The sequence below is a fragment of the Condylostylus longicornis genome, unplaced genomic scaffold, assembly GCF_029603195.1.
Source record: "Condylostylus longicornis isolate FDR11 unplaced genomic scaffold, ASM2960319v2 ptg000055l, whole genome shotgun sequence".
Classification (NCBI taxonomy): domain Eukaryota; kingdom Metazoa; phylum Arthropoda; class Insecta; order Diptera; family Dolichopodidae; genus Condylostylus; species Condylostylus longicornis.
In genome coordinates, this window is record NW_026578024.1 from 2,866,536 (window position 1) to 2,893,185 (window position 26,650).

General features: G+C 24.3%; 1 protein-coding gene across 5 annotated transcripts in view; it reads left to right on the forward strand.

The window, feature by feature from the left end:
- Positions 1-26,650, forward strand: part of LOC129612072 (probable serine/threonine-protein kinase DDB_G0282963) — a 142,416-nt gene that overhangs the window by 109,621 nt on the left and 6,145 nt on the right. For 4 of the 5 annotated variants that reach the window (XM_055525547.1, XM_055525548.1, XM_055525549.1 and 1 more), the window contains exon 8: positions 14,208-14,684. The exons of the other annotated variant lie outside the window; for it this stretch is intronic. In XM_055525547.1, coding sequence (XP_055381522.1) covers positions 14,208-14,684 — 477 coding nt within the window. The remainder of the gene's footprint in view (positions 1-14,207; positions 14,685-26,650) is intronic. 5 annotated transcript variants of the gene reach the window in all.

Sequence of the window (26,650 nt, forward strand, 5' to 3'; positions counted from 1 at the left end):
ACTCATGGATGAAACAAAATTATGAAGTCTTTATGTGTGTGAATAGAAATTTGGTGAATCACTGTGATTAATTGATTGAATTTAAAAGTAAAACTGAAGAACACGTAATGGCAATGATGAGTTTTCAATAAAGAATATTTGAGTTTAGTTCAAAATTTTTAAAAATAATATGAGGCAATTTAAATTTTTGTTAATAATAAATAATTATATTTGCATATGGCTACCTTATTTTGGAGAAAATGAGGAAAAAAAAATTAAGCTTCTTGAATTAACTGAATTAAGCTTCTTTAATTGAAATTTTAAAATTTTTTAGGAACCAATAATAATATTAAATTTCATGCCGCCAATTGTATTAATAAGCAAATTCTATTTAGTTTTCTAACATTATCTGAAGTAATTTTTAGAAAGTTTAGATCTTGTGCGAATATGGAATTTTATAGTGAGGTTCCTAGATTTTCACAAAACTTTTGTAGATTACGGTGTTTAGATGTTTATTGTAAAATTTTGTGATTTCAGGCGTGCAATAAAAAATAATTATGAATAAAAATATAGACAAAAGCTATTTATAAAAAAATTGCATACTTTCAGGGGACTTCGCAATAAAAGTTGTGGTAATTTTTCCTTTTCGATTCAATTTTCACTTTTAGATTTTTGAACAACTCAATCAGAAGTTCTCATCCTAATTTAGCCTTTATATGAAATTTTAATTGTATTTTTTTTAAATATTCATCTTATTTTCTTTTGTTTGTATTTTCTCATAAATAATTGCCAATTTGAAATTCTAAAATTTCATTCAATATCTTCTTTGTTTTTCAATTCATTTTTTCTCTATGGAAAAGTAAATTTAGTTAAGTTTTTTTTACTTCCAATTTTTATTTTATTTTCTTTTTTTTTGTCATAAAATCAATATTCAATATTGATGCAAAGACTCAATATTAAGTATAGAAAGATTGTATAAAGGATTCATCACAAACTAATATTGTATAACATAAAGATTACTTGTACTATCGATTCTTCTATATGAATAGCATAGAAGATCCCTCTATTGAGATTGTAAATTATGATAAATAACTCTGTATGCGAACTGATGCTGCTAAGTGGAATTTAATGTTTTCCATTCTGATTTATTTACATTGCTGTTATTACACTTGTAAACTTAGAAGAGAAACATGTATAAGAATTATAGAAATAAGGAAGAAAAATGATAATTTATGAAATTGAAGTTTTAAATTGATATTGGTTTTTAAATATTTTTAATAATTTAAAAAAAAAATTTTTTTCCTTTTTATTTTTAAGAACTTAGCGTGATTAGTGATCATAAAATGGTAAATAGGTTGGAAATTGATATATTCGATGATGTGAAATGTTTTAGAATCAAATCAGAAGTTTGAGACTTGAGCACATTAGAATTTTTTTCAAACAAAATCAATTTTCTTAAAATTTTTCTAATATCGTGGGTAATTTAGTTACTAATTTAATGGATAATACGTTGATAGGCAGAAGAAATGAAATCAATCTTTATTGTGGGGGTTTCAATAAAAGAAAGCCTTACATTTTTCTATTCATTTATTAATAAATAATTTTAATTTCAAAAGTTCTTCAAAGAAAAATTTTTAATGACGCAGAAACTTTCTTTAACATAATTCTTTTCAATTGCTTTTCCTATAGTCATTTTCTTCTTTTTTTCGTATTTATACACCTGGGACATTACACTTACATTGTTCATTTCTATAATATCAGCTTTAAGCTGATTCATAACTTTATTGTTGTTCGTATAATAAGAGTTCTTGAAAATTGTTCAAATAACCGAAAATTATTAGAAAACTTTTGAACAAAACAAAAAATTAAAGATATTTTTTACTCAAAGAATCCTGAATACTCTTGACTGGAAGAACTAAACCATAATTATAAAGTTTCTTATAAAATTCTTTTGTATGTTTTTTGAAGTTTAGACCGAATATAGTTTGAGGGCTCAATTAATCAAATTAATTGAGTAAAGTGTTTAAAGTGCGAAGAGTATATTTGTATATGAACTTTGCCGAAAAGTTTAGTGTTAAATTCTTATAGGTGAGATGTTTTTTGATTAATAAATCAAATTTAGGGAATTTATTTGAGCAAAGCAATATTGGTTTTTCCATTTCATTCTAATATTTAATCTCATCTATTGAAGAAGATTAAATTTATGAAAATAATAATAAAGAAATTCAAAGTTTTTTTTCTTTTTGAATAAACTTTAACCATAATAATTTGAAATATGGGAATTAGAATTCTAATATTTCTTTTTACGATAGTTGGTAGCACAATTTTAAAATTTTTGAACAAATTGAAAATAAATTGAGGTTGTTAACAGCAGTGTAAAGTGTTACAAGACGCCCGTACTCACCGGCACTGACTCGAATATTACTGGTTATCACCTACCCGTGTATTAAACGAGCAATACAGTTAATTAAACTGTATAGTTGGCAGATACTTAATTTATATTAGCTTTGCATTACTAATTTTTTAAAAGAGAAAAATATTGAACCTTTGCAAAAGTTCGCTCCTAATACAATGGTAAGCTATTCATTAGTGAGTATGGAACCCCACACTCTAAAACTCATCATTTTCATTTTTCCTATTTATTAACGTTCCCATTCAAATCGAACTAAACTCATATTAATCTGATACTATGTTTCCTATCCCAAATGAGAAAATAGATCCATTTTCCATAAACAGTTCTGAAATTACAAAGGTTGTTATCGATAGTTTAATGATTGTGCCTATTTACCGATATTTCAAAATATTTTTGAATTCCAAATTTTACTATTTCTTAACATGTACAATGGGTTGGCGCTGATCACTCTTTTGTTATTTGTGAATTTATGATATAAAGTTGTTAAACGTCCACATAATATTCTTCTACAGACTTACAATTTTATACGTAGATCAAAAATTCATTGATACATCAAATCAATATTAAATTACTTGAGTATTTGTATATATACTTAAAGGAAAATATTTTAGAAAAAAAACATTGAAAAGAGTTTTTTCAATGAACTCAACAATTTATTATTTTCAATGATTTTAAAGTTTTTAATCTTCTATAAATATTTTGATTTGTTTTGTATTAGATTTTTAAAGTGCTATAGTATTACTTTTCAATAGTTTGAGATTATTTTGCATTAAATTGAAAATTTTTATTTATGAATTGAAAGTTTTAAAGAATTTATTTTTAAAATAAATAAAGAAATTTTTACGTAATTATTTTTAAAACACCTACTTTGCTAAAATATTATTCATAGGGAAATTAAAGTGTGTTAGACAAGAGTTTGGAAATTTAAGGAAATTTTAATTGATAAAAACTAGAAGCCTTTGCGGTAGTTAATCTTTACCCAAATGAATTTCTATGAATGAAGAAGTGTAGAATTTTTCTCTGTGTAAATTCAGTTCAATGGTCAGGTTTCGAAATTAGAACAAAATTCAAACAGAATATTAGAATTTAATCTAATTGCTTAAAATAAATAGTAAAGTATTGTAAAGTGAAAAAAACTCATACCACCTTTGTAATTTCGTTAGGAGAGCGAAAATTTCCGAAAGATTTTTGCTATAATTCAAAAATGTTGTTGAGTAATGGAGGCAATCACACTATTATCAAATCAGATACAAAACATTATAACTTTGTTTTTTTGCTATTTCTTGCAGAAATTTTCAATTTTCCACCAACATTTTTTTTTTTTGTTTTGAAATTTTGTGTTTTTTCTTTTGTGGGTTGATTTTCCTACCACAGGTCTAAATATTGATAAAGCAAATAAATTGAAAAGTAAATAAACATAAATAAACAGTAGGTACAATGTAAATAAAAGACAAATACAAACAAACAAGCGTAAAAACAAAAAGAATAATAAATAAAAAAAAAACATGAAAATTTTTGAATTTATTTAAAATTTATTCAAAATGAACGAATCAAAAAAAATGAACAAAGTTTATGTTTGGTACCTTTAATTTTGAAGAAAATTTGCATATAGATTGAAATTTTTTTTGCAAAAACAAAATAACTGTATATGAATACTCATAACGGCAACAATAATGGTACTAATGTAGTCAAATAAATCAACTGTAATGAGAGTATTAAAAATTTTGCTGGATTTATTCGCTTTCATATTATTATTATTCGTCCTTTGTCTGAGAATTTCACTTCGTCAACAATTATGCAGTCGTAATATTTTAGAAAATTTGGATATAGCTGTGTACATTACATTTTGTATACATACATATGTATATATAGTTGTAATATGTAGATGTGTTGTATATAGGTTATGAACGATAATTTGTATAAAAAACATGATGAAAGTGAGAAGAAAAAAACAAGAATATTTTTATTGCCTTAAGCACCCATTTTATTATTTTTTGTATTAAAATTACTTTGCAATGTAAGCACAATGTCCTGTGAGGATTATGAATATGCCTGTACATTTGTTCCTAAATAAATTTTAATACAAGATTGTTGAATAGACGGAGGTGGTTCAAGAAATTTTAATATGTTGTCTGATCAGTTGTATATTTGTGATTTATTTTTATAAGGATTCGCTTTTAAAATTTCATCTAAAAATGCTCTTTTGTCTAAGTGAAACTATGCAATTATTTGCATAAATGAGAATATATTCCGAATTTTTGAATAAAACAATAATGGAATTGTACTCGTCAAAAGATAATTTTCTAGGACTCAGGTTTGTTTTTGTTTTGTATTTTAATTAGGCTCCTTCTTCTTTATTTTATTTTTGATTTAAAATACTTAAAATATGAAGAATATTATTAATTCCGTAATACTATTGAATAAACCAGGGATCAACTATCGTTGAGGTCATCTAGCTATCTAATGTAGTTTAATAGGGGAAAATGTTAAATGTAATCGAAAAATGTTTTCAAAAATTCTGCACGTAAAGAACCTTTTATGTTGCCTTTATGCTGTATGTTTTTAATAAATATTTTCCGGATATTGTGAATTAATTTAAGTTAAAAAAATGAAAGTTTGAAAATGTGACTATTAGATAAATAGTTATAGCTAGCCTAAATCTTTACGTAATTCAATGTAAAAATAAAAATTTTATTTGGCAAAAGATATGAACTTTCATTTTCCATTATGAACTTTGTTAATTTAAGGTCAATAAATTCATTTTTGAAAAGCTTTTTTGGCAGAAATTCGCTAATAAATTATAATTTCCAAGGTCAAGTAAATTTTATTTATAAAATAGTACTCAAAAAATTCTTTTATATGAATGGTTGGTAATTGGAATGTTAAAAGTTTTCGCGGATTTAATTTCAAAACAAATTTATTAGGGGCATGGATGGAAAAGGATGCTTTTTATCTGTAATGTTATGCGAATGATAGAACTAAATTGTAAAGGAATGTTCAAAAATTAGTGTATTCAAATACTATTGAATGGGAAGTAAAATGATATTTGATTTCGGCCAACTTTCTTTTTTCAAAAGATACCATTTTAAGTAAAATTTTGGTTTCACCGGACGTTTTCAACTGTTGACATTTTTTTATGTAATATTACTACAATAGTATTTAAATAGTGCACAAATATAATGAGGATTGATTGTTGTTTCAGTTATTCGTCCAGGTTCATTTCCAAATTTCTCTATCAATGAATAGAATATTGCAAATATATAAAATTGTTACAAAATATCGCGTTAATCCCGCTACCAATTAATTAGAAAATGCTAGTACACTATTATAAAATATAATCCATCACATATAATCAAACCAGTGTTAACCATTGATTGATTCGGTGATTTCATTAAAAAATTAACGTCCTGATTCTTACACAACTCACTCATAAATGTATGCAATTATTTTAAATGTGAATAAATTTACGATCCCCAATTATATTTATTTAAAATTAAATTACATAAAATATTTGAAAACGCCATAGATTTAGTAATCATTTCCTATATATATGTATACAAATATTTCGCAGGATCTCCTTTTGAAAATACAAATTCCGTATGCAAAAATTTTATTTGAATAGAATGATGCAATTTAATCAATAATCAAAATTTTAAATTTTAAAATGCAAATTTATTTTACAACTCTTCTAAAATTTAAAAATTATTTTAATTTGTATTGGAAAAACTCATTAAGAGAGATGAAATTATTATCAATAGAATTAATATTTGAAATGAATAAATTTAAAATTTTGCATAAGTTAAAATTGAAAATAAAATTTTCTGATTTTCAAACGAAATACTTTCTTTTTTAGCAAATTTCATCATTCAATGAAAAATCCTCGTTCATGTAGTCAATGTTGTATAATTAAAATTATTTTGTAAAATCAGTTCTGTTCATTTAAAATGTAGACAAAATTGAATTTTTTTTATTGAAGTTGATCAAAAAGTTTTAAGGAAGCGGTTTAAACATTTAATTCATCAGAAATCTGTTTTAATAAAAATTGTGTGTTCTTAACAAAATGATTTTCTCGTATCAACAAGAGTTATGAACAATAGCAGTCATATTTTTATGTATTTTTAAGTTGTAATCTTATACAGCGTTCAGTTCCGGCATTTCAAGCTGGATTATGCTAAGTAATGTTAAGTTAACAAGAAGGCTGCCGTAATAGGTTGAAAGAGAGTTATCGCTGAACAAAGAGAGAATCCTTAAACCTGCTAGGACTGAATAGGTTTTTTAGTTCTGCGGTTTCAATTTTGACGAAACAGTATGTCTTGTTTAATTCCAAACCAAAAAGTTGGAAAGTGTTTCGATTGGATAAATCTATTTTTAAAATCCGCACTTATGCATCACTGGGAAACTTTTTCGTTTTACCATCTTAGGGAAGAAGCATAAAATTCACAAAATTTTCAAATGATAAAAGAATAAAACGAAAACTATAAATATTCCATTAGAATATAGAAAGGGAATAAAATGCAATCATTAAAAGATTTTTAAGTATGGAAATTCCAAGGTAAAATGAATATTTACGAAGCAAATAAAAACAAAGAGGTGAACTTTTTCAGAATAGTTTTAGTTTATTTTCCTGGGTTAAATATAATAAACCCCACATTCATTCAAAATAATTCCTTTTAGATTCAAGCGGTCCAAATCATAATTCCCGAAACCAAAAATCGCTTTGCCTCAAAATCAAATATTAATTTATTTAAGAAACTTTTATTTCCCGAAATTCAAATATGAATTCAAAGCCATTTCTCAAGATTTAGTTAAAAGAAATTATGATTTCACTGCAGCTTTTGGTGTTAATACCTACTAAGAATTTAAAAATTTGAAGTATAGACATGCCCTTTATTTCGAAATTCGAAATTTTCCAGGATAATTTCAATTATAAAGTATTCCATGGATTAGCTGAGAAAATTACGTTTTGTAGTTTTTTCTTTTTTACAGTTCTTACTTTGAATTTATTATTTGCTGAACATTTTCACTTTAAGATTATTGAAGATAATTTCAAATAAGTGAAGCGTACGAAAAAGGAAAAAAAAAATCCTTTTTATTAAAAATTTGAAATTTTCATTTTTCACTTCCCATTTTGTTTTTCTTAAGGATTTTTAAATATCTATTTTTTTTACTTTGACGTGGCTTTATCTTCCATATAAAAACAACCAACTAAAAAGGATAAAGCTTTTAAGAATTTATCTATTATTCAACTTGAATTAACTGTTATAATATGCATAAGTAAAACCGATTTTAAAAAGAGCAATTTTTGTTAAATTTTATTGATATTGAAAATTATAACAAATGAACAATAAATAAAATTGAATTTATGTTTATAGTTTACTTACTTTGAAAGCTAAGAGCGAAACGTACAATCACATTTCTTCCAATTTTCGATTGCATATAATTTTACTTCAAAAAGTATGGAAAACACCATTCTGGAATGATGCGATATCACTGAATATTTTATGTTCTATAAGTTTCATACGGTTGAATTAAGTTGAATGAAGTAGTTTCTCTTCCACACATACAGTTGGTTAGTGTTGAAACCACTTGTAAATAATTTGAATTGTAATTATTTTAAAAATAAATACATGAGACTTCCATATGGGCCGCAGTATCAAAAGTTAATCAGATTTCATTTAGAGCATCTAATATACATGTTTTAACTCTACAAGCCCAAAGTTACAATCCAAAGTTATTAAGGTTTAAAAAAACAATGAAGCATTTGATAAAAAAATGTTTTTAGTGTTACACTTCGCTTCGCTTAGCTCGACAGGTTTGCGAAACTGACGCTAATTTTAACGATGTTACAAAATTAAAGATGACCTAATTTCTCATCCTCATGGTTGAATGTTAAGTTCGCTTCTATTAATAAATTTTGAATAGACAAACGTCATTTCTTTTATCAGGATTCAAATATTTCGAATTTATATTTAGTACTCGATCACATACTGTATTTGCTTTTAAAAGAAGAGCCTCTATTTTAATATTTATTTGCTTCACTTATTTTTTATTCAATTTAAATTGCATCCTGATGAAATTTATATTTATGCATACAAAAACAATACCATCAGAATATTCTTTTTACCGGAGGAATTATTTCCCTTTCTATCGTCTCTATTTGAAAAAAAAAAGAAATTGCTTTTTAAGCGCATTTTCCGGGATAAGACATTTTGAAGTTAATGATTTTTTTTTATGGACAAAATGCAATGGAAAACATTTTCGTAATGATTTCAATATTTATGTAACAATAAAATATGATGGAATAAAATTTTCATTTTTATTATTATGGAAATTATTATCATTCGTCTGAAATAAATTGCGATTTATTTAAATTCAATAGAAGGTTTTTATTATTTTGCTGAAGATTAAAATAAAAAATTTTATATAAATTTAATATTTGGAGTGTATGAGAAGCATAATAAAACTGTTTTATGTCACACTCCAACTTTACATTAATAATTTCTAGTAATACAGAGTTTTTGTATGAAATATTCTTCTATGCCATTAAATAACGAGGCCTTGAATAAATTTAATTTTGAAAAATGGAATAATCAGATTTTTAAATATTTTTACGAGTTTTCAGTTGATTTTCTTATATTATAATTGATTGGAAAATATTTGCGTCAGCATAAATAAATGTGGAATTTTTTATTGAACTCATTTCAATATTTTAGAAAAATATTTACTTAATCATGTAAAATTACCAATATTTTTGCATAAAAATATTGGCGACTGAATTTGATGATTCTTTAATAAAAACTGAAGTGAAATTGTCTCAATTAATTGCGATCATTTAAAATCGGAATCAATTACAGAAAATTAAAATGATTGAGGTGTGTAGAAATTAATAAAGAGATTTATTTCCTAAATACGAAATATTTCAGATATAACAATAGATAATATGATCTAAGACACATAAATATGTCGTACAATTCGCCATCTTTTAATGTAACATCAAGAAAAATTTAAGAACAGTATGGAAACTCTAAGAATTACACATACCTACTTCGGGAATAAAGATAAAATTTGATAAATTGCATGTCCTTTTCACTTTGTGTGAAAAACCACACATCAGTTCCTTGTAACGTTCGTTTATTCTATTTTCCATATATTTGTGACCTACATAACTATTACAGTATAGTGAAACCTTCATAGCCATTTAAAAATTAAAATATTTCGGTTTTATCCTTTTGAATAATCCTTTCACATTATTCATTATTTCTTACGGTAGCACATACACGCCATACAATTTTTAACTTATAAATTTGTTCAAAGATTTTGATTTTTCATTTCATTTAAGTTAAAACGAAATTAGTTAAGCTTCAATAATTCAATCTTTGAACTTTAAATGGTTTCCTGAAACTATTATTCAAAGTTTTCAAAAAAAAAAAAATAAAGTAACAACTTTTATCTCAAAATTTTATGAACCGAAACTATTGCTAACATTAAAAACAATAGAAGAAATTTTTAGTGCCATTCGCTCACTTATCATTTTAGAGAAGCAAAAGATGAACTTTCTCAACTAATAATTAATAATAATTAAAATTAATTTTTCTGATGAATAATAAAAAAAGCACTTTAAAATTACAATGAAAATTTTATAAAAATTTTACTAATTTAGTAATAACGTGAAAACCAAATCCAATTAAAATTAAAAAAAACCACTAAAATGTTTCCATTTAAATTTTTTTGTTCTTCAGTAATTAAGGAGACAATTTTCCAAAGACTGTATTTTTTCTCCTAGGTCACGATTTTATAATTTACAGAAAAAAGGAACACCTCGTTGTGCAATTAAAATAATTTTTTCGGTTTCTTTTATTTATTATAAATCATATTAAGATTAAACGTTATGGTCGCGGATTGTGCAAACCATTCTTTGTTAAGTTTTCTTCTTAGGGGGAAGTAGTTGAGTCTTATCAAAAATTTGTTAATAATTAAAATAATAAGGGGGGGGGGGCAAACTGGTTCAACTAAAAGTTTTATTCATTTAAATGCGAGGAAACTTATTTATGGGCTTTAATTATGGGATTAAATGCACTAATTCTAATTACAGATAAATAAACAATTTTAGAAATTGTCAATTTTTTTACTTGCATAGGAAAATGTATTTAGCTGTGAACTTGCTACTTTAGCAGGGGTATAGTCCAAAACTTCTGAGGTCTAAATATTAAAATAAATTTCAATGTCAGAAGAAGTTTTCCAAATGGAAAATAAATTTTGCAAAATATTTTTGAATAAGGAAATTACTGGTGCTTTTATGAATTATCGGCGATTTGTTCTCTACATTGCATTCTACAATAATATTACAATTGCATGGCTTGTTTACATTTTAGTCCCTCGATCATTATTGAACTACTATAAGAACATTTATTATGTACGCCTAAAGTATTTTGCCTAGATGGAAATATAATAACAAAAAGAAGAATTTGCAAGAGCAATTAAAAATATTTTTTATTTCTAAAGCTATTTGAAAGTTTGATCTGTTGTTAGGTACTTTAAGATCAATTCAGATTTCTTATTGTTTGTATTTGTTTCTTATTTTGTTTTATTAATTTGAATATTCTTGGTGTACCCAAAACAATTTTTGTTCAACTATTATGTCCTTCTTTTGTTGTTCAAATTCACGATTTAACGCCAAATTCAGGGTGTTTGAAAGTTACGAAAAGACGTTAGCAATAAATTCCAATGCGAATTCCTAATTTTATTTTATTAGAATTAAGATAAAAGTTTTTGCTTCATCTTAACTTCACACAACTTGATCAGAACACTTTCTTTGTTCCAAATTCAAGCAGTTTGAAGTTAAAATGTTTAAATTTAATAGTTTATTTTCACAGCTCGCTTTGCTACATTAGCTTATAAATTGTGCATTTATTTAGGAAATAGTTAACCCTATAGTTACCCTGTATTCTAGATTTCATATGTTAATGAAAATAAATATAATCATAATTAGATTTATACTAATTTTTCAATGCTTTTCGAGTAGATTTAGAAGTTAAAGTAAGACCCATTATAACATTTCAACTATCCAATTCGAAATTTACCTTAGTTTTCATATACAAACACAAAGAAACGTGTTTTGTTTCTTTGATTTATTTTAGACAAAAAAAAAGGATAATTAGAAGTAAAAACCTAAAAGAATGCTTAACACTAAAGTTTTCCTTAATATTTAAAAATTTTCAGATTAGCTATTTTTAGAAATTTCACAAATGCAATTTTGCCTATAGCCTATAGTGAATTTCGAATGCAACTACGAAAATTATGGAAATAACTACGAAATTTTTTTCTAAAATTTCGTGGAATTTAATTAAAATTTGAGCTTAAAGTGAATGAAATTTGAATTTATTTTTAAGAATAACTTTCTATTTCAAAGAAAAACTAATGCGAAAAAACTATTAAAAAGTTTCAATGTCAATTGGCATAATTTATTTTTTTCTTCTTGCTTTAAGTTTTTTTAATTTAATTTCAATTAATTTACTCTTAAACTGTTGATCTTTTTTCTCAAATTCACAATTATTTTCAGTTTCTTACTTTCTAATTTTGTGTTTTATTAAAATTAAAATTGAAAATTATAAAGCTAATAACGTATTACGAATTAATTGCAATTATTGAGTTTATTTTGCAGACATATTTAAATAACAGTAATATTAATTTATTTAAAATGCGAAATTATAAATAAGTTTATTAATTAAAATTAAGTAAATAATCCAGATAATCCTTTGTATAGGCATAATCGTTTATGTTTTATGGAAAAAAAAATTTGTAAAATTCAAAAGGTTTATTTTATATACCTCGGAAATTCAATTATTGTCGTGATTACAATAGACAACACGGACGCGATAAATTTAAAAACCGGGTTTTGATATTCTTGAATTCAAATAAGTGAGATTACGATTTTAAACTGAAATTCTTAAATTTTTACGGTTCGCGAGCTACGGATTCATGAATGATATAAGCTGAGGGTTTATCATTCCTTGAATCACAAATTGAGTTCTTAAAATAACATTTAATTTGCACAATAAGCTTTTAAGACTTGTTAACAGTTCCACTTTTTGCTTGAATTTAAAAAAATGCTAACGTATTTATCTTCTGCAATCAATAGTTGTTGACTTTCCGTAAAAAAAGCTGGCTGGCTAAATTAGTTATTTTATAAAACTCAAAAATAACAACAGAATTAAATTAATAATCGGTTGTTAATCTTAAAAACTATATTATATTTCTTGGCTTATATTCTGGATTATCTGGACATCGTATGTTTTGTTGTTGTCATCATACACAAGTTATGTAGTCTGTGTTTTCCGAGTCATTGAAATTAGCATTTCATATTGTCAGACTTATTTTTTCTAATTTTAGATTTTCCTGTTTTTCCTCATTTTAATTTTTTTTTGTCTCTTTTTAGCACTTTTCCAAAAAAATTTTGAAAAAAAGTGCTTATTAGTTTCACTCTGTCCGTCCGTCCGTCCGTCCGACCGTCCGTCCGTCCGTCCGTCCGTCCGTCGTCTGTTTACAAAACTTCTACACCCTTGAAGATACAAAGCTGAAATTTTGTATGTACATAGATCTTTACTAGAAACTTATTTCCGTAGAACAAAATTTTTACCTATCTCACCCCCTTTAGAAGTTATACCTCCCCAAAACCTTAAAAATGGCCTTTTTTAACTATTTGCTGCAATGAAACCATAAGCATTTTTGAAATTTTGCAAAACGCATAAAGGCAGCGGCTTGCTTCCCCTAGCGCGATATACTATAGTTAAACTTTAGAAAAACAAAATGGCCGTTCAAATTTACCGTTATTTAAAGTCTTTTTTTTCCAAATTTTTGATTTCGTTTTTCTTCTAGACCCCAGCCTGTAGAAGCTCGAAATTTTAGGGGCTTATAGACATTAACAAATAGTTCATTTCGTTAGAAGAAAATTTTTTTCCATCTCCACCCCCTCTCAAGTTATCGCCTCTTGAAATTTGTAAAATTTGAATTTTTGGCGCCTTATATTTCCAAAACCGCAAATGCTTTGAAATTTCTATAAACATAAAAAGTTAGCGGTAAATTCCGTGACATTAAAAAATATAATTATTTTTCTTAACTCACACAATTAACCCTTAAAATCGATCATTATGTTAACTCCTCTTTATATTAATTTTTGCTTTATTTCAAAGACTGCATGAACGCATCATCCTAAATATATGCAATCCTAGAAATAGTTAAATATGAATGAAAATAATTTTAATAGCGTGATAGGTATGCATAGACTGTATTTAAAAGCAGAATTTTCACTTGTTGAAGGGAAAAGTGCTACAATACAAACCATTGGTTTGACCCAACTTTATTTGTATTAAATTTTAGTTTATCAGTTTTTTAATTTAAAATTTCATTCAAAAAGTTTCTCTTTCATATAACACACAATACAATTTACGATATTTAACAATTTTTAACTTATAATATTAACAGTAATATAATTATGTTTATATATTTTATACAAATAATATTAGTTTAATTTAAATAAAATTTAATATATTTAAAAAGAATATTCAAACTAAATTATATATGAAAAACTTTTTGAAAAAAGTTACAAACATTCCTGAAAGAATGTCGAATAAATCACGTTTTGAGTATAAAAAAAGAAACTAAAATGATTATGGTACAATCTGTACCCTAGTAAAGCATTTAAGAGCAACTTTTTAGATTTTTACATAAAATATAAAATTTCATACAAAAAAAAAAAAAAAATTAAATGAAAATAAAAATTATAAAAAGAAAAAAACAAAATCACAACTCAATTTAGGTCCAAGACCGGGAAGACCATCATTAAAGCGACGTGGTGGCATTTGTATTGTTATTGAAGGCGAGGATATTGCAAATGAGACTGACAAAAAAAATGTATCAGCAACGACAAATACAGCAAAAAGTTTTGGTCCAAAAAAAGCAATACATAGTCTAAAAAGTTTACGTAGACGTAAATGCACCTGTCAATGTCGATTACAATCACAACAATCACCTCCACTATCATCAATAACATCATCATCGCTACAAAATTATAAAAATGGTAATGATATTGCACGTAATAATGTTGATGGTGATTTTACAACAAGTAAATATGAAAAACTTTGGAGAAATTTTTGTCGTAAAAATCGTTGGCTACCATCATCACGCGAAGGTGGTGGAGGTGATGGTAGTGGTAGCAGAGGCGGAGGCGGTGCCATTGATAACAATCAAATTCAACGTTCAGCAACTTATCAATGTCGATGCGGTGCTAGTAGTGGTGAGTGGAATTATGTACAATACAAAAAAAAAAAAAAAGTGATTGCAACTTTAAATTATAAAAAATATCTACAAAAAAAAAAATATAATAAATTAACTAACAATGGCTATGTCTAGAAGAGTGTATTTTGTGGAATCTGTAGAATAATTAAATTTAATTTTCTTTTTAATTCTTAATTTTTGTTTTTTTTTTAATAATTTATATAAAACCCATTTTTCAAAAACAAAACGAAAACTTACTAAAATTGATTGCCGGTTAAGATTTTTGGGATGTCAACCAAATATTTATCAATAGAACCGACATTTTTGGGTGAATTACTGAAATGTTTGTATGTTACAATTTATGTTACCATTTTGTTAATTTCAAGATGTCGCTTGAAATTTTAAATGCTATATAGTCGGGGCGAAAGTATGTCTGACACTAAGTTTTACTAAGAGTTTTTTCGCGCTTCATTATGCCTTTTTGATCTAATCGGAATAAGTAATCGAAAATTTCAATCTAATTGTTATTAGAGAAGGAATTTCAATCTTAATTATTTGTACCGGAAAACTAATCAATTGAAATTTTATGAGTGAAAGTTTTTGAAAAATGGGAAATTCATTAATTTATTTTTTCTTTAGAAATTTTTAAGAAAATTCTTAATTTTTTAACTAAGATTTTTAATAAATTTTTAATTGTGTATACACAAAACATTTTTTTAGATTAATTTTCTCTATATTTTATTATTTTTTATTATAATATTTAACACACTAAATATAATTGTAAATATTAAAATTCAAAACGCAATACACAAATTGTCAAATAAAACATATTGAGTAAAAATGTCAAATTAGATTTACAAATATTAACAAAGAGCATAACTTAAGTGACGTTAAGATGCGTTTACATTTTTTACATTTCACATTATTTTTCACTACTCAATTTTATGTTGACTGTTGGAGCATTGATTGTAAATATTAAGAAAATTTAACATTTAAGTAAATCTTTTTTTTTTTCTTTTCAATTAACAAATTTAATAACTTTTAGAATTTATTAAAACTATCTATCTATCAATTGGCTTTTCATAACTCTTTTTTTTATTGTAATATTGTAAATATTTTTTTCTAAATTTATTAAATAGAAATTTTATGTATAATTTCACAACTTTTTGTAATTCATCTTTTTATATTATAATATTATATAAAATAAATGTACTACTTATAAGAATTAGAAAACTAAAATTATAATATTTATTCTTGTAAAATTAAACAAGAAATTTAAAAGTTTTCTTTTTTTTTTAATAAAATTAATAAAATTAAGTGGACACTACTAAGAAGATAATAAGAAATTAATATAACAAAAACTTTCTTCAGCAGTCATTAATATATTAATTTTAATATTTAGATCTGTGCAATTCGAAAAGTAATTTCGAGTTTCTTTTCGAGTAATTTTTCAATAATCTTGAAAAGTAAATTTTTAGGCCGGTATTTTCAATTTTCAGAAGAAAATGATTAAAAGTTCTCATGCTTTCTCTTATACGCCCCACTTAAACTGTTAAAAGGCGGCACGATTTTAACCTCATGCATCCGAAACGGCATTAGCCCGTCACGTAGGTTGAAATTATTTTTTATTATAAATTTATTTCATTCAAGTATCAGTTGATTTCCTATAAAATTTCCAATTTCTTAAATGTCGGGATGATCTAATTTATTTCTGGTTTTATTAATTCCAACAAAAAAGCTGGAAATGTTGGTGTGCCGCCGATTTGAAAAATATTACCCAAATTCTCAATTTGGAAGTGTTTATCAAAAGCTCTAATAAGAGCGCGTTTTAGGAAATTACAGAAGAATTACGTTTTAAATGCAGTTTTCAGTATTTTTAAAGTTCATTGTCAATAAGTCTAATCATAAAAATTTGTTAGAGATTGAGTATTGTCAAATATTTTGCAATATTATAAATCAAAATTAATTTTCTTTAAAATAGTTTTTGTTGTAATATATGTTTTTTATATGGGGCACAGCACACATAAATGTTACACAATTACTTTAACGTCGAAAGAAAGTCACTCATCCCTGTAATAATAATACCTACCTCGAAAATTCAAACATTTTTGTTATAGATGCACTGCACGGTTTTCAATAAAAATTGTAAACATTCCATGTCCCATCGTCTTCTCTTTCCATATGAAATTTCTTTGTAAAATATTATGGGGGGCAAAATTACTGAATCTACTAATACAACAAAAAAAAATGTTATTGTCAGTAGATTGTTGCAGTGTTACCATTCATTTATTGAATTTTTCCATTGCAGGTAGCGCATTAATAATCAAAGTATTGAATGTGGCAATTTACATTTTTGACATTAACTTATAAGAGAATTGCACAGCTCTAAATTATAGAAAGAAAAATATATATTTTTTTTTGCATTAATAAGAAAAACACACATATAGAAATTTAATTTTACTTTTAATTATTAAGACACTTATTTTTATCTTTATTTCCAATTACACAATTAAAAATAAATTTTTCAATTTTCAACAATTTTTTTTTTTACATCAAATTGATTGTCATTTAAAATCATACTCAATTTTTGAAATATACACACTCATATTATACAAACATAATGTACTTGTATATTTTCGTAACATTCTGTTAATATATTTTATGACATTTGTACAACAATTCACAATAGAAAAAGCAAAAAATTAAAAATATTAAAATCGTTTTAAATCAAATTTTAGTAATTAATTATTAATTTTATTTTTTTTTTTTTTTTGCTGTTTAATTTTAATTTGATTGTTTTTTTTTAACATCATTCAAATTCAAAGCTGTTTCGCTGTCACTACTAGCATTGTTTCGATGTTGTTTATAAAAATAATAAATACAATAATTTAATAACCATAATTAAATTGAAAACAAAAAAAATTCATATATGAAATTAAATATAAAAAAAAATAATAAGCATTAAATGTTCAGTTGTACTTAAAAACGCAAAAAAAAATCAAAACGCTTTAAAGCTTTTAATTAAATTTTTTAAAAAAATTTATTTAATGAAAATAAAATTTAAGTTAAAAAAAAAAGCGCTCATTTTAGAAATTTTATTGTTATCAATAATTTTTTATTTTAAATATTTTTTATTTTCAATTTTGATGTTTAATTCAATTTTTAATTTTATTAAATTTATTAATTATTAATTTGAAGACAAGAAAAAAAAACATGTAATTCGCAAATTTAAAAAAAAAAAAAATTCAACACAAATTCGAACAAAAAAAAAATTAACAGGCATGCGGCGATTATTTTCATGTTTAATGAAAGTTAATTTTTTAACTAGTTTTGTTATTCAATTTGAAATTTAGTAATTTGCTTTAAAATCATTTTGTATATAAAAACATTATAACCCTTTATAGTGTTTTACATAATCATCATTTGAAAATTTTCACCATTAAAAAGAAAACCAATAGTTAGTAAACCATTGATTTCCCTGTTGGCAAATAATTTATTATTCATATAGAATCCATTCTTAGTTGTCAATCATTTCAATCATTTTATTGAAACACGTACGTAAAATTGCAATAACCTATTTACTTAAATGTCGTCATTTTGTTATTGATTAATTTTATAGAATTGAAATTTTTATGCTTATTGAAAAATTTCGAAATAAAAATCATTGTAAAATTATTATTATAATATAACTGTAAGTATCGAAATTTTAGAATAACAAGCAAGCTTCTTTTATAATGAGTTTCATATCATTTAATTTGATTAAGAAATTTGATTCGTTAACGTGTTCAATTTATTTTGTGTTGAGTTAAACAACAGCATAAAATGTTTCAATGCGATTTTTATGTTTTGTAAATATGGTAAGGCTACGATACTATTAATTCTTGTTTACTGTTGCTCAATATGTTGAGAGAGAGTGTAGAGTATATGAAACAATTTAATTTGCCATATTATAATTAGAAATTTTTAGACCTCATATTTAAAACAAAATAATTTCTCATAGTATGAAATGAAGATTGACCTGACCTGAATAATTCATATTTAGTTGTAGTAGACATATGAATAGTTTATTGATATGGCAAAATATTATGCTCTGTGAAATTTAACTTGATTTCACTATTTCTTGTTCCTATTGCAAATAGTTCCAGCGGTTCACTTTTTTCTATTCATAATCTTCTATTACCCATACATTGTAATTTTCTTTTTTGATAATCTGTTATACTTAATTTCAAAAAAATAAAACGTAGTATAACAGATTGAGTTTTGAAAATTAGAACAGATCACCTTTTTCTTTTGGAAATGGCAGCATTCGTGTTCACACTTTATACTTCATTCACTTAAATAAATACACAATATTTTAACTTAATAATATAATATTATTAATATGTATGTACTTATGTTATAATTATATAACAATTATAATAGATTTTTGTAAATAAGTAAATATATATAATATGTATATTTTATATGTATAAAGTAGTGTAGAAAATTACACAAAACTTATTTATTTTAATATTAAACAAGAATGTATAACACAATGTAGAAAACTTGTATAACATATATAAGTACTTTTTTAGTAAATATTTTTACAATTAAAATTTTTAGTATAAATAATTTTAGAATTAAATTACTTATTCAAATAAATTAAATTCTTAAAAATAATAAATGTGATATATAAAATGCATTTAAAAGTAGAATAGAAGGCACTTTGACGAAATTCTGCACGAAGAGCACCGTAGTGGTAAATCTGTCAGAGGTCTTTTATAAACGACTAGAATTAAATGATCACAAATGTATACATCCATTTTACATGTAGAGTCAGTATACAATAGTGATTGTCAAGAAGACTCAAAAAGCTATTGCCGCAAAGTTTCATAAGAAATGAATAAATAGAGTTTATGATATAAATTCTGTTATATATGAACGATTGAATGGTTGCATTGCATAGTTCGATTGATTTGCATTCTTATGATTTCTACCATGAAAACAGTTAAATCGCAACACGGCAAAATCCTGTAATATAAATGCCGCAAAGTAAATTGAAATCAAATTCAAGGTTCCGAATTGTAAAAATTGTAAAAATTTATTGATTTTACTTAAGTTTGCTTCTGAGTTATTGTTGAATACATAGACGTAAAAATTAATTCAGAATTATTTCAGTCGCATCAGTTTCCAGTGTTATAAAGGGAATCAAAATCAGATTTGTTAGAATATTTACAATTTTAATGTTGTAAATGGTAGCAGTAATACAGTTTAGTTCTGAATTTCTAACAACTTAACTGCCTAGTTTAGAAAAAATTACTATTAAAGAAATGTTGTGCATAAACCATTAGAATTTCACTTTTGTTTCATTAATTTTATTCTCCAATATCATTTTTCCTGTAACAATTTGTTCCCATGTATCTAAATTTTAAAAATTCCTACACAATTGTACGTTGTGAGCAGAAAATAATAATGAATCCGTTACAACTAAATACAATAATGAAGTTTTAAAAAAACTTATTGAAATTTTTTAAAAATTTAAATTTGGAATCCTTAAACACAATTACTTTGTTTCCTGAAATAAATTCACATTTCTTTTATTGTTTAATTCAAATCGCAAAATTTTTGAAATTGATTTTGTTTTCCTTTTAATTAGAACCTTTGCAGAAAATTATTCTAAACTCCCGAAGAGTACTCTAATTTTGTTTTTTAATTAGATTTTTAATTTAAAATTCTACACGTTTTATTTCTTAAATTTATTTTTTAAAAAGATAAATAACCTTATTTAGTATTAATCACGTCCATGGCATTGCATTTTTAACAAATTTAATGAAAATCTTCTACTCATCCCATTTTCAGACATAATAATCTTACAACACAATAGAACAAAATAGTTCTAGTATTCTAATTATCTTTCTTTAAAAGTCTTTTCTTTTGATTTTTGATTAGACCACAAGGTAATTTTAATATACATAAATTACAAACAAAACAAAGCAAAAAAAAATAAACTTATAATAATATGTAAAATATGGGGGAGGGGTTGAAAGGATAAGCAAACTAAAAAATGCAACAAAAAAAAATGAAAAGGACTTTTTCAAGGTAACTTCATTTAAATATTTTTCAATGTCACAAAGTCAATATCAATTGCCTTACACATATCTCTTATATACTTGTACGTGCATACATGTACAATATGAATGAAATGAATAATATGAAAGAAAGGAAAAAATAATTCAAGATTTCAAGCAAATAATTTAAATTTAAAATGAGATGAGCATGTTGTACATTAATGATGCTGTTCTCTTTCCATTCATTCGCACAATCACATTCTAAGTATATAAAATCCAAATCACTATAAAAAACGCATAACAAAATTACAAAAAATTCTCTTATTAATATATTTTGCTCTCTTTCTCCTCATTATTTCTTTTTTATTCGTACAATTTATTTTACACAACAAAAACGTGTTGTAATTTCTCTTTTTTATATAAGATGAATTCATTTTGAAATGAGGGGGTGTTTCGGTATACAATGCTAAACAAACAATGACATTTAAATTTTTTGAAATTTTGAATTTCTTTATACATACATACATGTATTAAGTATGCATTTAAATACAGCATATGTATGTAAGTTTATCTGAAGACTAGATTAATATAATGTGTGTATGTGATACAAATAGTTTTCTACCCCTTCTCTAGACAAATGCAAAAAAATTCATAGCAAACACTACATGCACGTGTACGTGTGTGTATTTTATGTAAAAAACGGATATAACAACAGAGCAAACTAAAAAATTACAAAAAAAAAATTTAAACTTGACATTTGATGAGAATTTTAAACAAAAATTTGACATTGGAAAGTTGACAAAAAAAAAAATATGTGTAAATAAAAATGAAAACTAATTTTTGTGTAGTCATACGTTATTAAATGAAGAAAAATACGGATGTACGTACGTATAAACCGATGAATATTATAAATTCACATACATTTATACATATTTGAATACATACGTCATAAATATGTAAAATATTACATACATACATACATACTTAATTATTTATTCAATAATCTAAAACTGAGTGAACGAGTATAGAGACACTGCGTCTGGGATGCTGTGCTATTCAATATTTTTATATAATACGTATTGAACAACATAGTAGTTTTTTTCATTGTTTGTCACCTTAATTTCTTACTTCATATTATTGAAATCGAAATCAGTGTCATCAGCGGAACAAAATATTGTAAAGGATTTTATTGATTTTTCTTTATATACTCATACATGTGTTTGTTGGTATTTGCAATTTATGGGCAATCTTTGCTTTCTATATAAAATGTCGATCGGAAAATTTAAAAGTATTCTGAAATTATGAATATAAAAAACATTTTTAAAGTTCATTATTCGGAGAAGTTCAAGTCAAATTATATTTCCATACTATTCAAATGTTTGCAAAAATATCACTTTGCAACTAAATTAATCTGTTATAACCACTAATACTTTAGTGATTCGAACTTTATAATGTTATATGATAGCATGTTATGAATTTTAAATGTTAAAATGTCTAATATAATTTAGAGCCAATTTATTTTGTCCAACTCAATGACCAACATCATTTGTATAGTACTTTGATTCAATAAAATATCAATTAAATATGGATTTTGAAGAATGCTTTACCATATCTTTGTTCAATTAAGATCAATTTGACATTTTGTTTCGAACTAAAAAATTCTAACTGTTTAAATTTCGCATGCTACAGCAGTTACTGTAAAATATTATTAGTCAATTAAAAATGGAATGATTTCCTATTCTCCTAATTAAAAGTAAATTTGAACAATGAGTAATAAACTCAGTAAAGAAAATTTCGAATTTTGAAATTCGAGTAAATTTTTAGCGCAAATATTAGAATATTTTTTTTCTGAATAACCCCTCTTATACATACATACGTTACATATATGTAATAAAAGTTTTAAATAGATTTTTATTTCATTTTTTTTATCTCTTTCCATTTTTATCATTTTTATAAAAATTTATTTTGTTAAAGAGACTGGGTGTATGACTAACTGTAACTACTTGTGAAGGGGAAGAGATTTCCTTATGCATACACAAACATACTTACGTATGTGTTCATGAAAATTTTATAATATTTGTATGTTTAAGTATACATGTATCAATAGTAATTTTTTTCTGTTGTTTTTCTTATATGATGAGAAAGAAGGCAAAAAAAAAAAATAATAATTTCATGCTTTGAAAAGTAGCTTTTTAATGAAAATAATACAAGTAGGTATACAACTGTGAATGAAGGACGATTTAATGATTTAGTTCAAAGGATTATACAATATTTATATATGTGTAGTTATGTAGTATACAGTGTAGTTTAATGAAAAATTTTATTTATAACAGTTTGGATGGCAATATATAAAAAATGTTATAGTTTAAACATTTTTTTTTGTTAATTTTCATTTGTTTTTTACCTCGTAAGAATTCAAAATCAAGATCAAGAACCCAAAAAGTTGAAGTTCATATTTCTATTTTTTTAATTGTTTTCATAGTTTCTTTATTATTTTCATTTATTTTTCATTTTGTAAAGATGAAAATAAAGGATCTCTTAATTTCTTTTCATGTTTTTCGTCTAATAATTTTTTTTTCCTAAATTACATAAATTTAAAGAGATTTTAAAAAATATGAAGTATAATTTTTCTTTTCAAGGTAAAGTAAAAATAAAAAGTCAAAACAAGGACTTTTGGGACAGAATTTTTTGTTTTGTTTTTTTTTTTTTAAGTAAATATTTAATTTAACCAAAAGAAAATAATTCAAGAATAAAGAAAAAAATTAGTTTAAATTGTTTGTTATATTTTTTTTCTCTATATAGATTTTTGATCTAAGGATATTAAGGACATTTCTATTTATAGTCAAGTTTTTCTCAAAAATTTTCATAAAAGTCTTGTGAAAACTGTCAGTAATTATTATTACTATTTTTTTATTTATTTTTTGTTAAACATTTCAACAAACAAGTGCACAAAAATTTTAAACAAAAATTTAGTGCCAAATTGTTGAATAAAAATCTTGTTTCAATAACGCTCTTCATAATGTTTTAAACTAAGAAGGAAAACACTTGAAAGTTTTTAATGATAATTTTTTAGTTTGTTTGTTTGAATAATTAAAAATTATTTAGGAAAACATTTTTCTCTAAAATTTTTAATTTTAAACACTTTAAGGCTAAGTGAAAGTTTGAGTTATTTAGAAGCAATTTGAATTGCATAAAAAGCATTTTTCTAAATAAGTTCAATTTGATTGTGTACTTGAAAAAATACTGAAAAAAAATCATGTTTTGTCATTAATATAGAAACTGCGACTCCAAATGTTTCCACATTTGTGTATACAAATAGTTTAATATTGTTGTTTAAAATAATTTTTGGGTTCTCTAAACTAATTTTGAAATTTTGTAAACGTGCAGCTACTTTATGACTAATTCTCAACTCAATATTCCTTTTACCACTCCTCTAATTCAAATTTATAATATATCCTTGCAATATAAATTTGTTGTAGCTTTTAAATTTCCATATTAGCTATATTACAAATTATTTTTAAATTTTCAACCACAAATTTTTATAGAAAATATTAAATTTTAGTACAGGAATAAAGGAAAATCATAAGAACTATACTTATACAATATATTTTCATTTTTTCTCAACTATCCTTTTTCTACATAATTCTCATGCAAATCCTTAATATTATACAGAAACGTACATATGACAACACTCACATTTATGATATTTAAATTCCTTATATTATGATAAATGGTAAAGGATGAATATTGTTCACGAATGCCGGTTTTTTTTTGTATTTTTGGATTTGAATCTCACTCATATTTAACCCTGTGTATTACTACATGTCCTTGTCCTTTATTCTGCTCTTATATTTCAAGTTCCGTTCGTTTTTTTTTCTACTTACAAAATTTAGTAAAATGTGTTCTTGAAAGGAAAATATTTTGTTTTTTTCTTTGCTGTTTTTTTTTTTTGAGAAATTTTAACTCATTTCCCAGTTGTGTTTTATGATTTTTAGTTTTATTTTGCACCAGCTGCGGTATAGTAGGGTGAAATACCCTTGACAATGGAATTTGATTTTCATTCTTTATTCTTATTATTGTTTTACAGGGTTACATTTTTCAATATTTAAATATATTTTTTTTACTAGAAAAAAGAAAATGGATTTTCTTTTTATAATATCAAGTAAAAGTGTAGGTATATATGAATCATGATGAAGAAAGCATGAAGATGAAAAAAAAATTTTCTGAATTGAAAATAAAACAGTTTAAGAACCACTTTAAATGAATTTGTAATGGCATCTTTGGATATGTAGTATTTTTTGAAATTAACATTTTTTAAATATTTTTAGTTGTTGGGATTGTTGAATAAATCCAAAAAATCTTTTCTTTTAAAAACTTATTGTTTAGATATTCAACAATATTTGTGAATGCTCTTTATATTATTTATTTGTCATGGGACATATTCTATATCTCCGAAACTTCGTTTTGTATTAAATTTGCAAACAGATAACCAGAAACCGAACTGAAAATTTACGGAAGTTTACAATTGAATAAAAATATTTTAGGAAAATTATTTCAGGAAAAAGGTTGATATTTTATTAAGGTCATTAATTTAATGAGGAAATTTTTATTAATTACAAAAATAACATAAAAATTAAGAAAGACTTAAAAACTTTCTTTTAGAACTCAAATTATTTTAATTTTCTTGGGAAAATAATAAGAACATTATGAAAATTGATAATGCAATTCAAGGAGTTTAACTTTGACATAAGCTTTAATTTTTTAGCCAGAATTTTATAATATTAATGGTCGTATTGTTTTTCATATAAATTTCTTACTTTCGCATCGTGTCCTTCTACATAAAACGAGGATTTTTAAAATATATTTCTATTATCAAATCATTTTTGTTAATTTATTTGTTGTCAACATCTAAGAATTATTAATGTTTGATGGGAAAAAGAACCTTTTTTTAAAGCTGAGTTAAGTTTTTCTTTTTTAAGATATTTTTTAACAAAACAACGCTCTATTTAAATATTAAAAATTTTTTCTCAATGTTATTTCAGAAGAAGATTATTGTAGCGACTTTAAGTAAAGTTTGGAAACTAAAATTTTCAAAAAGTTAATGCTATTGTAAAAGTTAATGCTAAACAGAACAAGGCCCATAAATTCTAAATATATTAAGTGAAATAACCTTTTTTTAAAATAATTGTAAAAAAAATACTTTACCATATAAAATTAAGAATTGCATGCTTTTAGGGGTATTAATAAATTTTTAGCAATAATGTTGAAAAAACTATTAAAATTTTAAGAACTTAATTTAAAAAGCAATTAAATTAAAACTGACATAAAAATATACAAGTATTGCACAACTGAAACAAATTCCAGAATTTTCTCATTATCTAATAATTTCCTTATATTATTTATCATTAGATTTTCAACAAAAGTAAACTGGTTCCAATGTTTCCCTTTCAAATGTACGAAAATTTCTGTTAACTAAATATTCGTATTAATATAGAGATAGTTCTAAAATTATTTAGTTGAAAGTTGTTTAAAGTGACCGACCGAAATTCTTAATTTTCAACAGTTTTGTTTATATATTTGCTTTATATAAGGCCTATTCAGTATAATGTCCTAGACAGCATCTACAGTTTATTAGCTGTTATTTTGTATTAGTATTCTGTTACTACTATTCTGAATTCAGAAATTCTGGTATATGTTAGGTTCATATTCCATTTCGGCAAAATTTATTTTGAAGTCGTAGGTTGCGAAGTAATAAAGTTTTTTATTTTTTATAGAAAATTGATTTGTATGACATTAAACTTTGATGTACGACATAATTATTTAATAAATTTTTAAACACTTTTAATTTATTTCGTCCTTTTCTCATTAAAATTTTTATGTCTGAAAAACATGTGTATGCTATGTACTAGTTAAGTGAAAAAGAAAGAGAGGAAGAAAA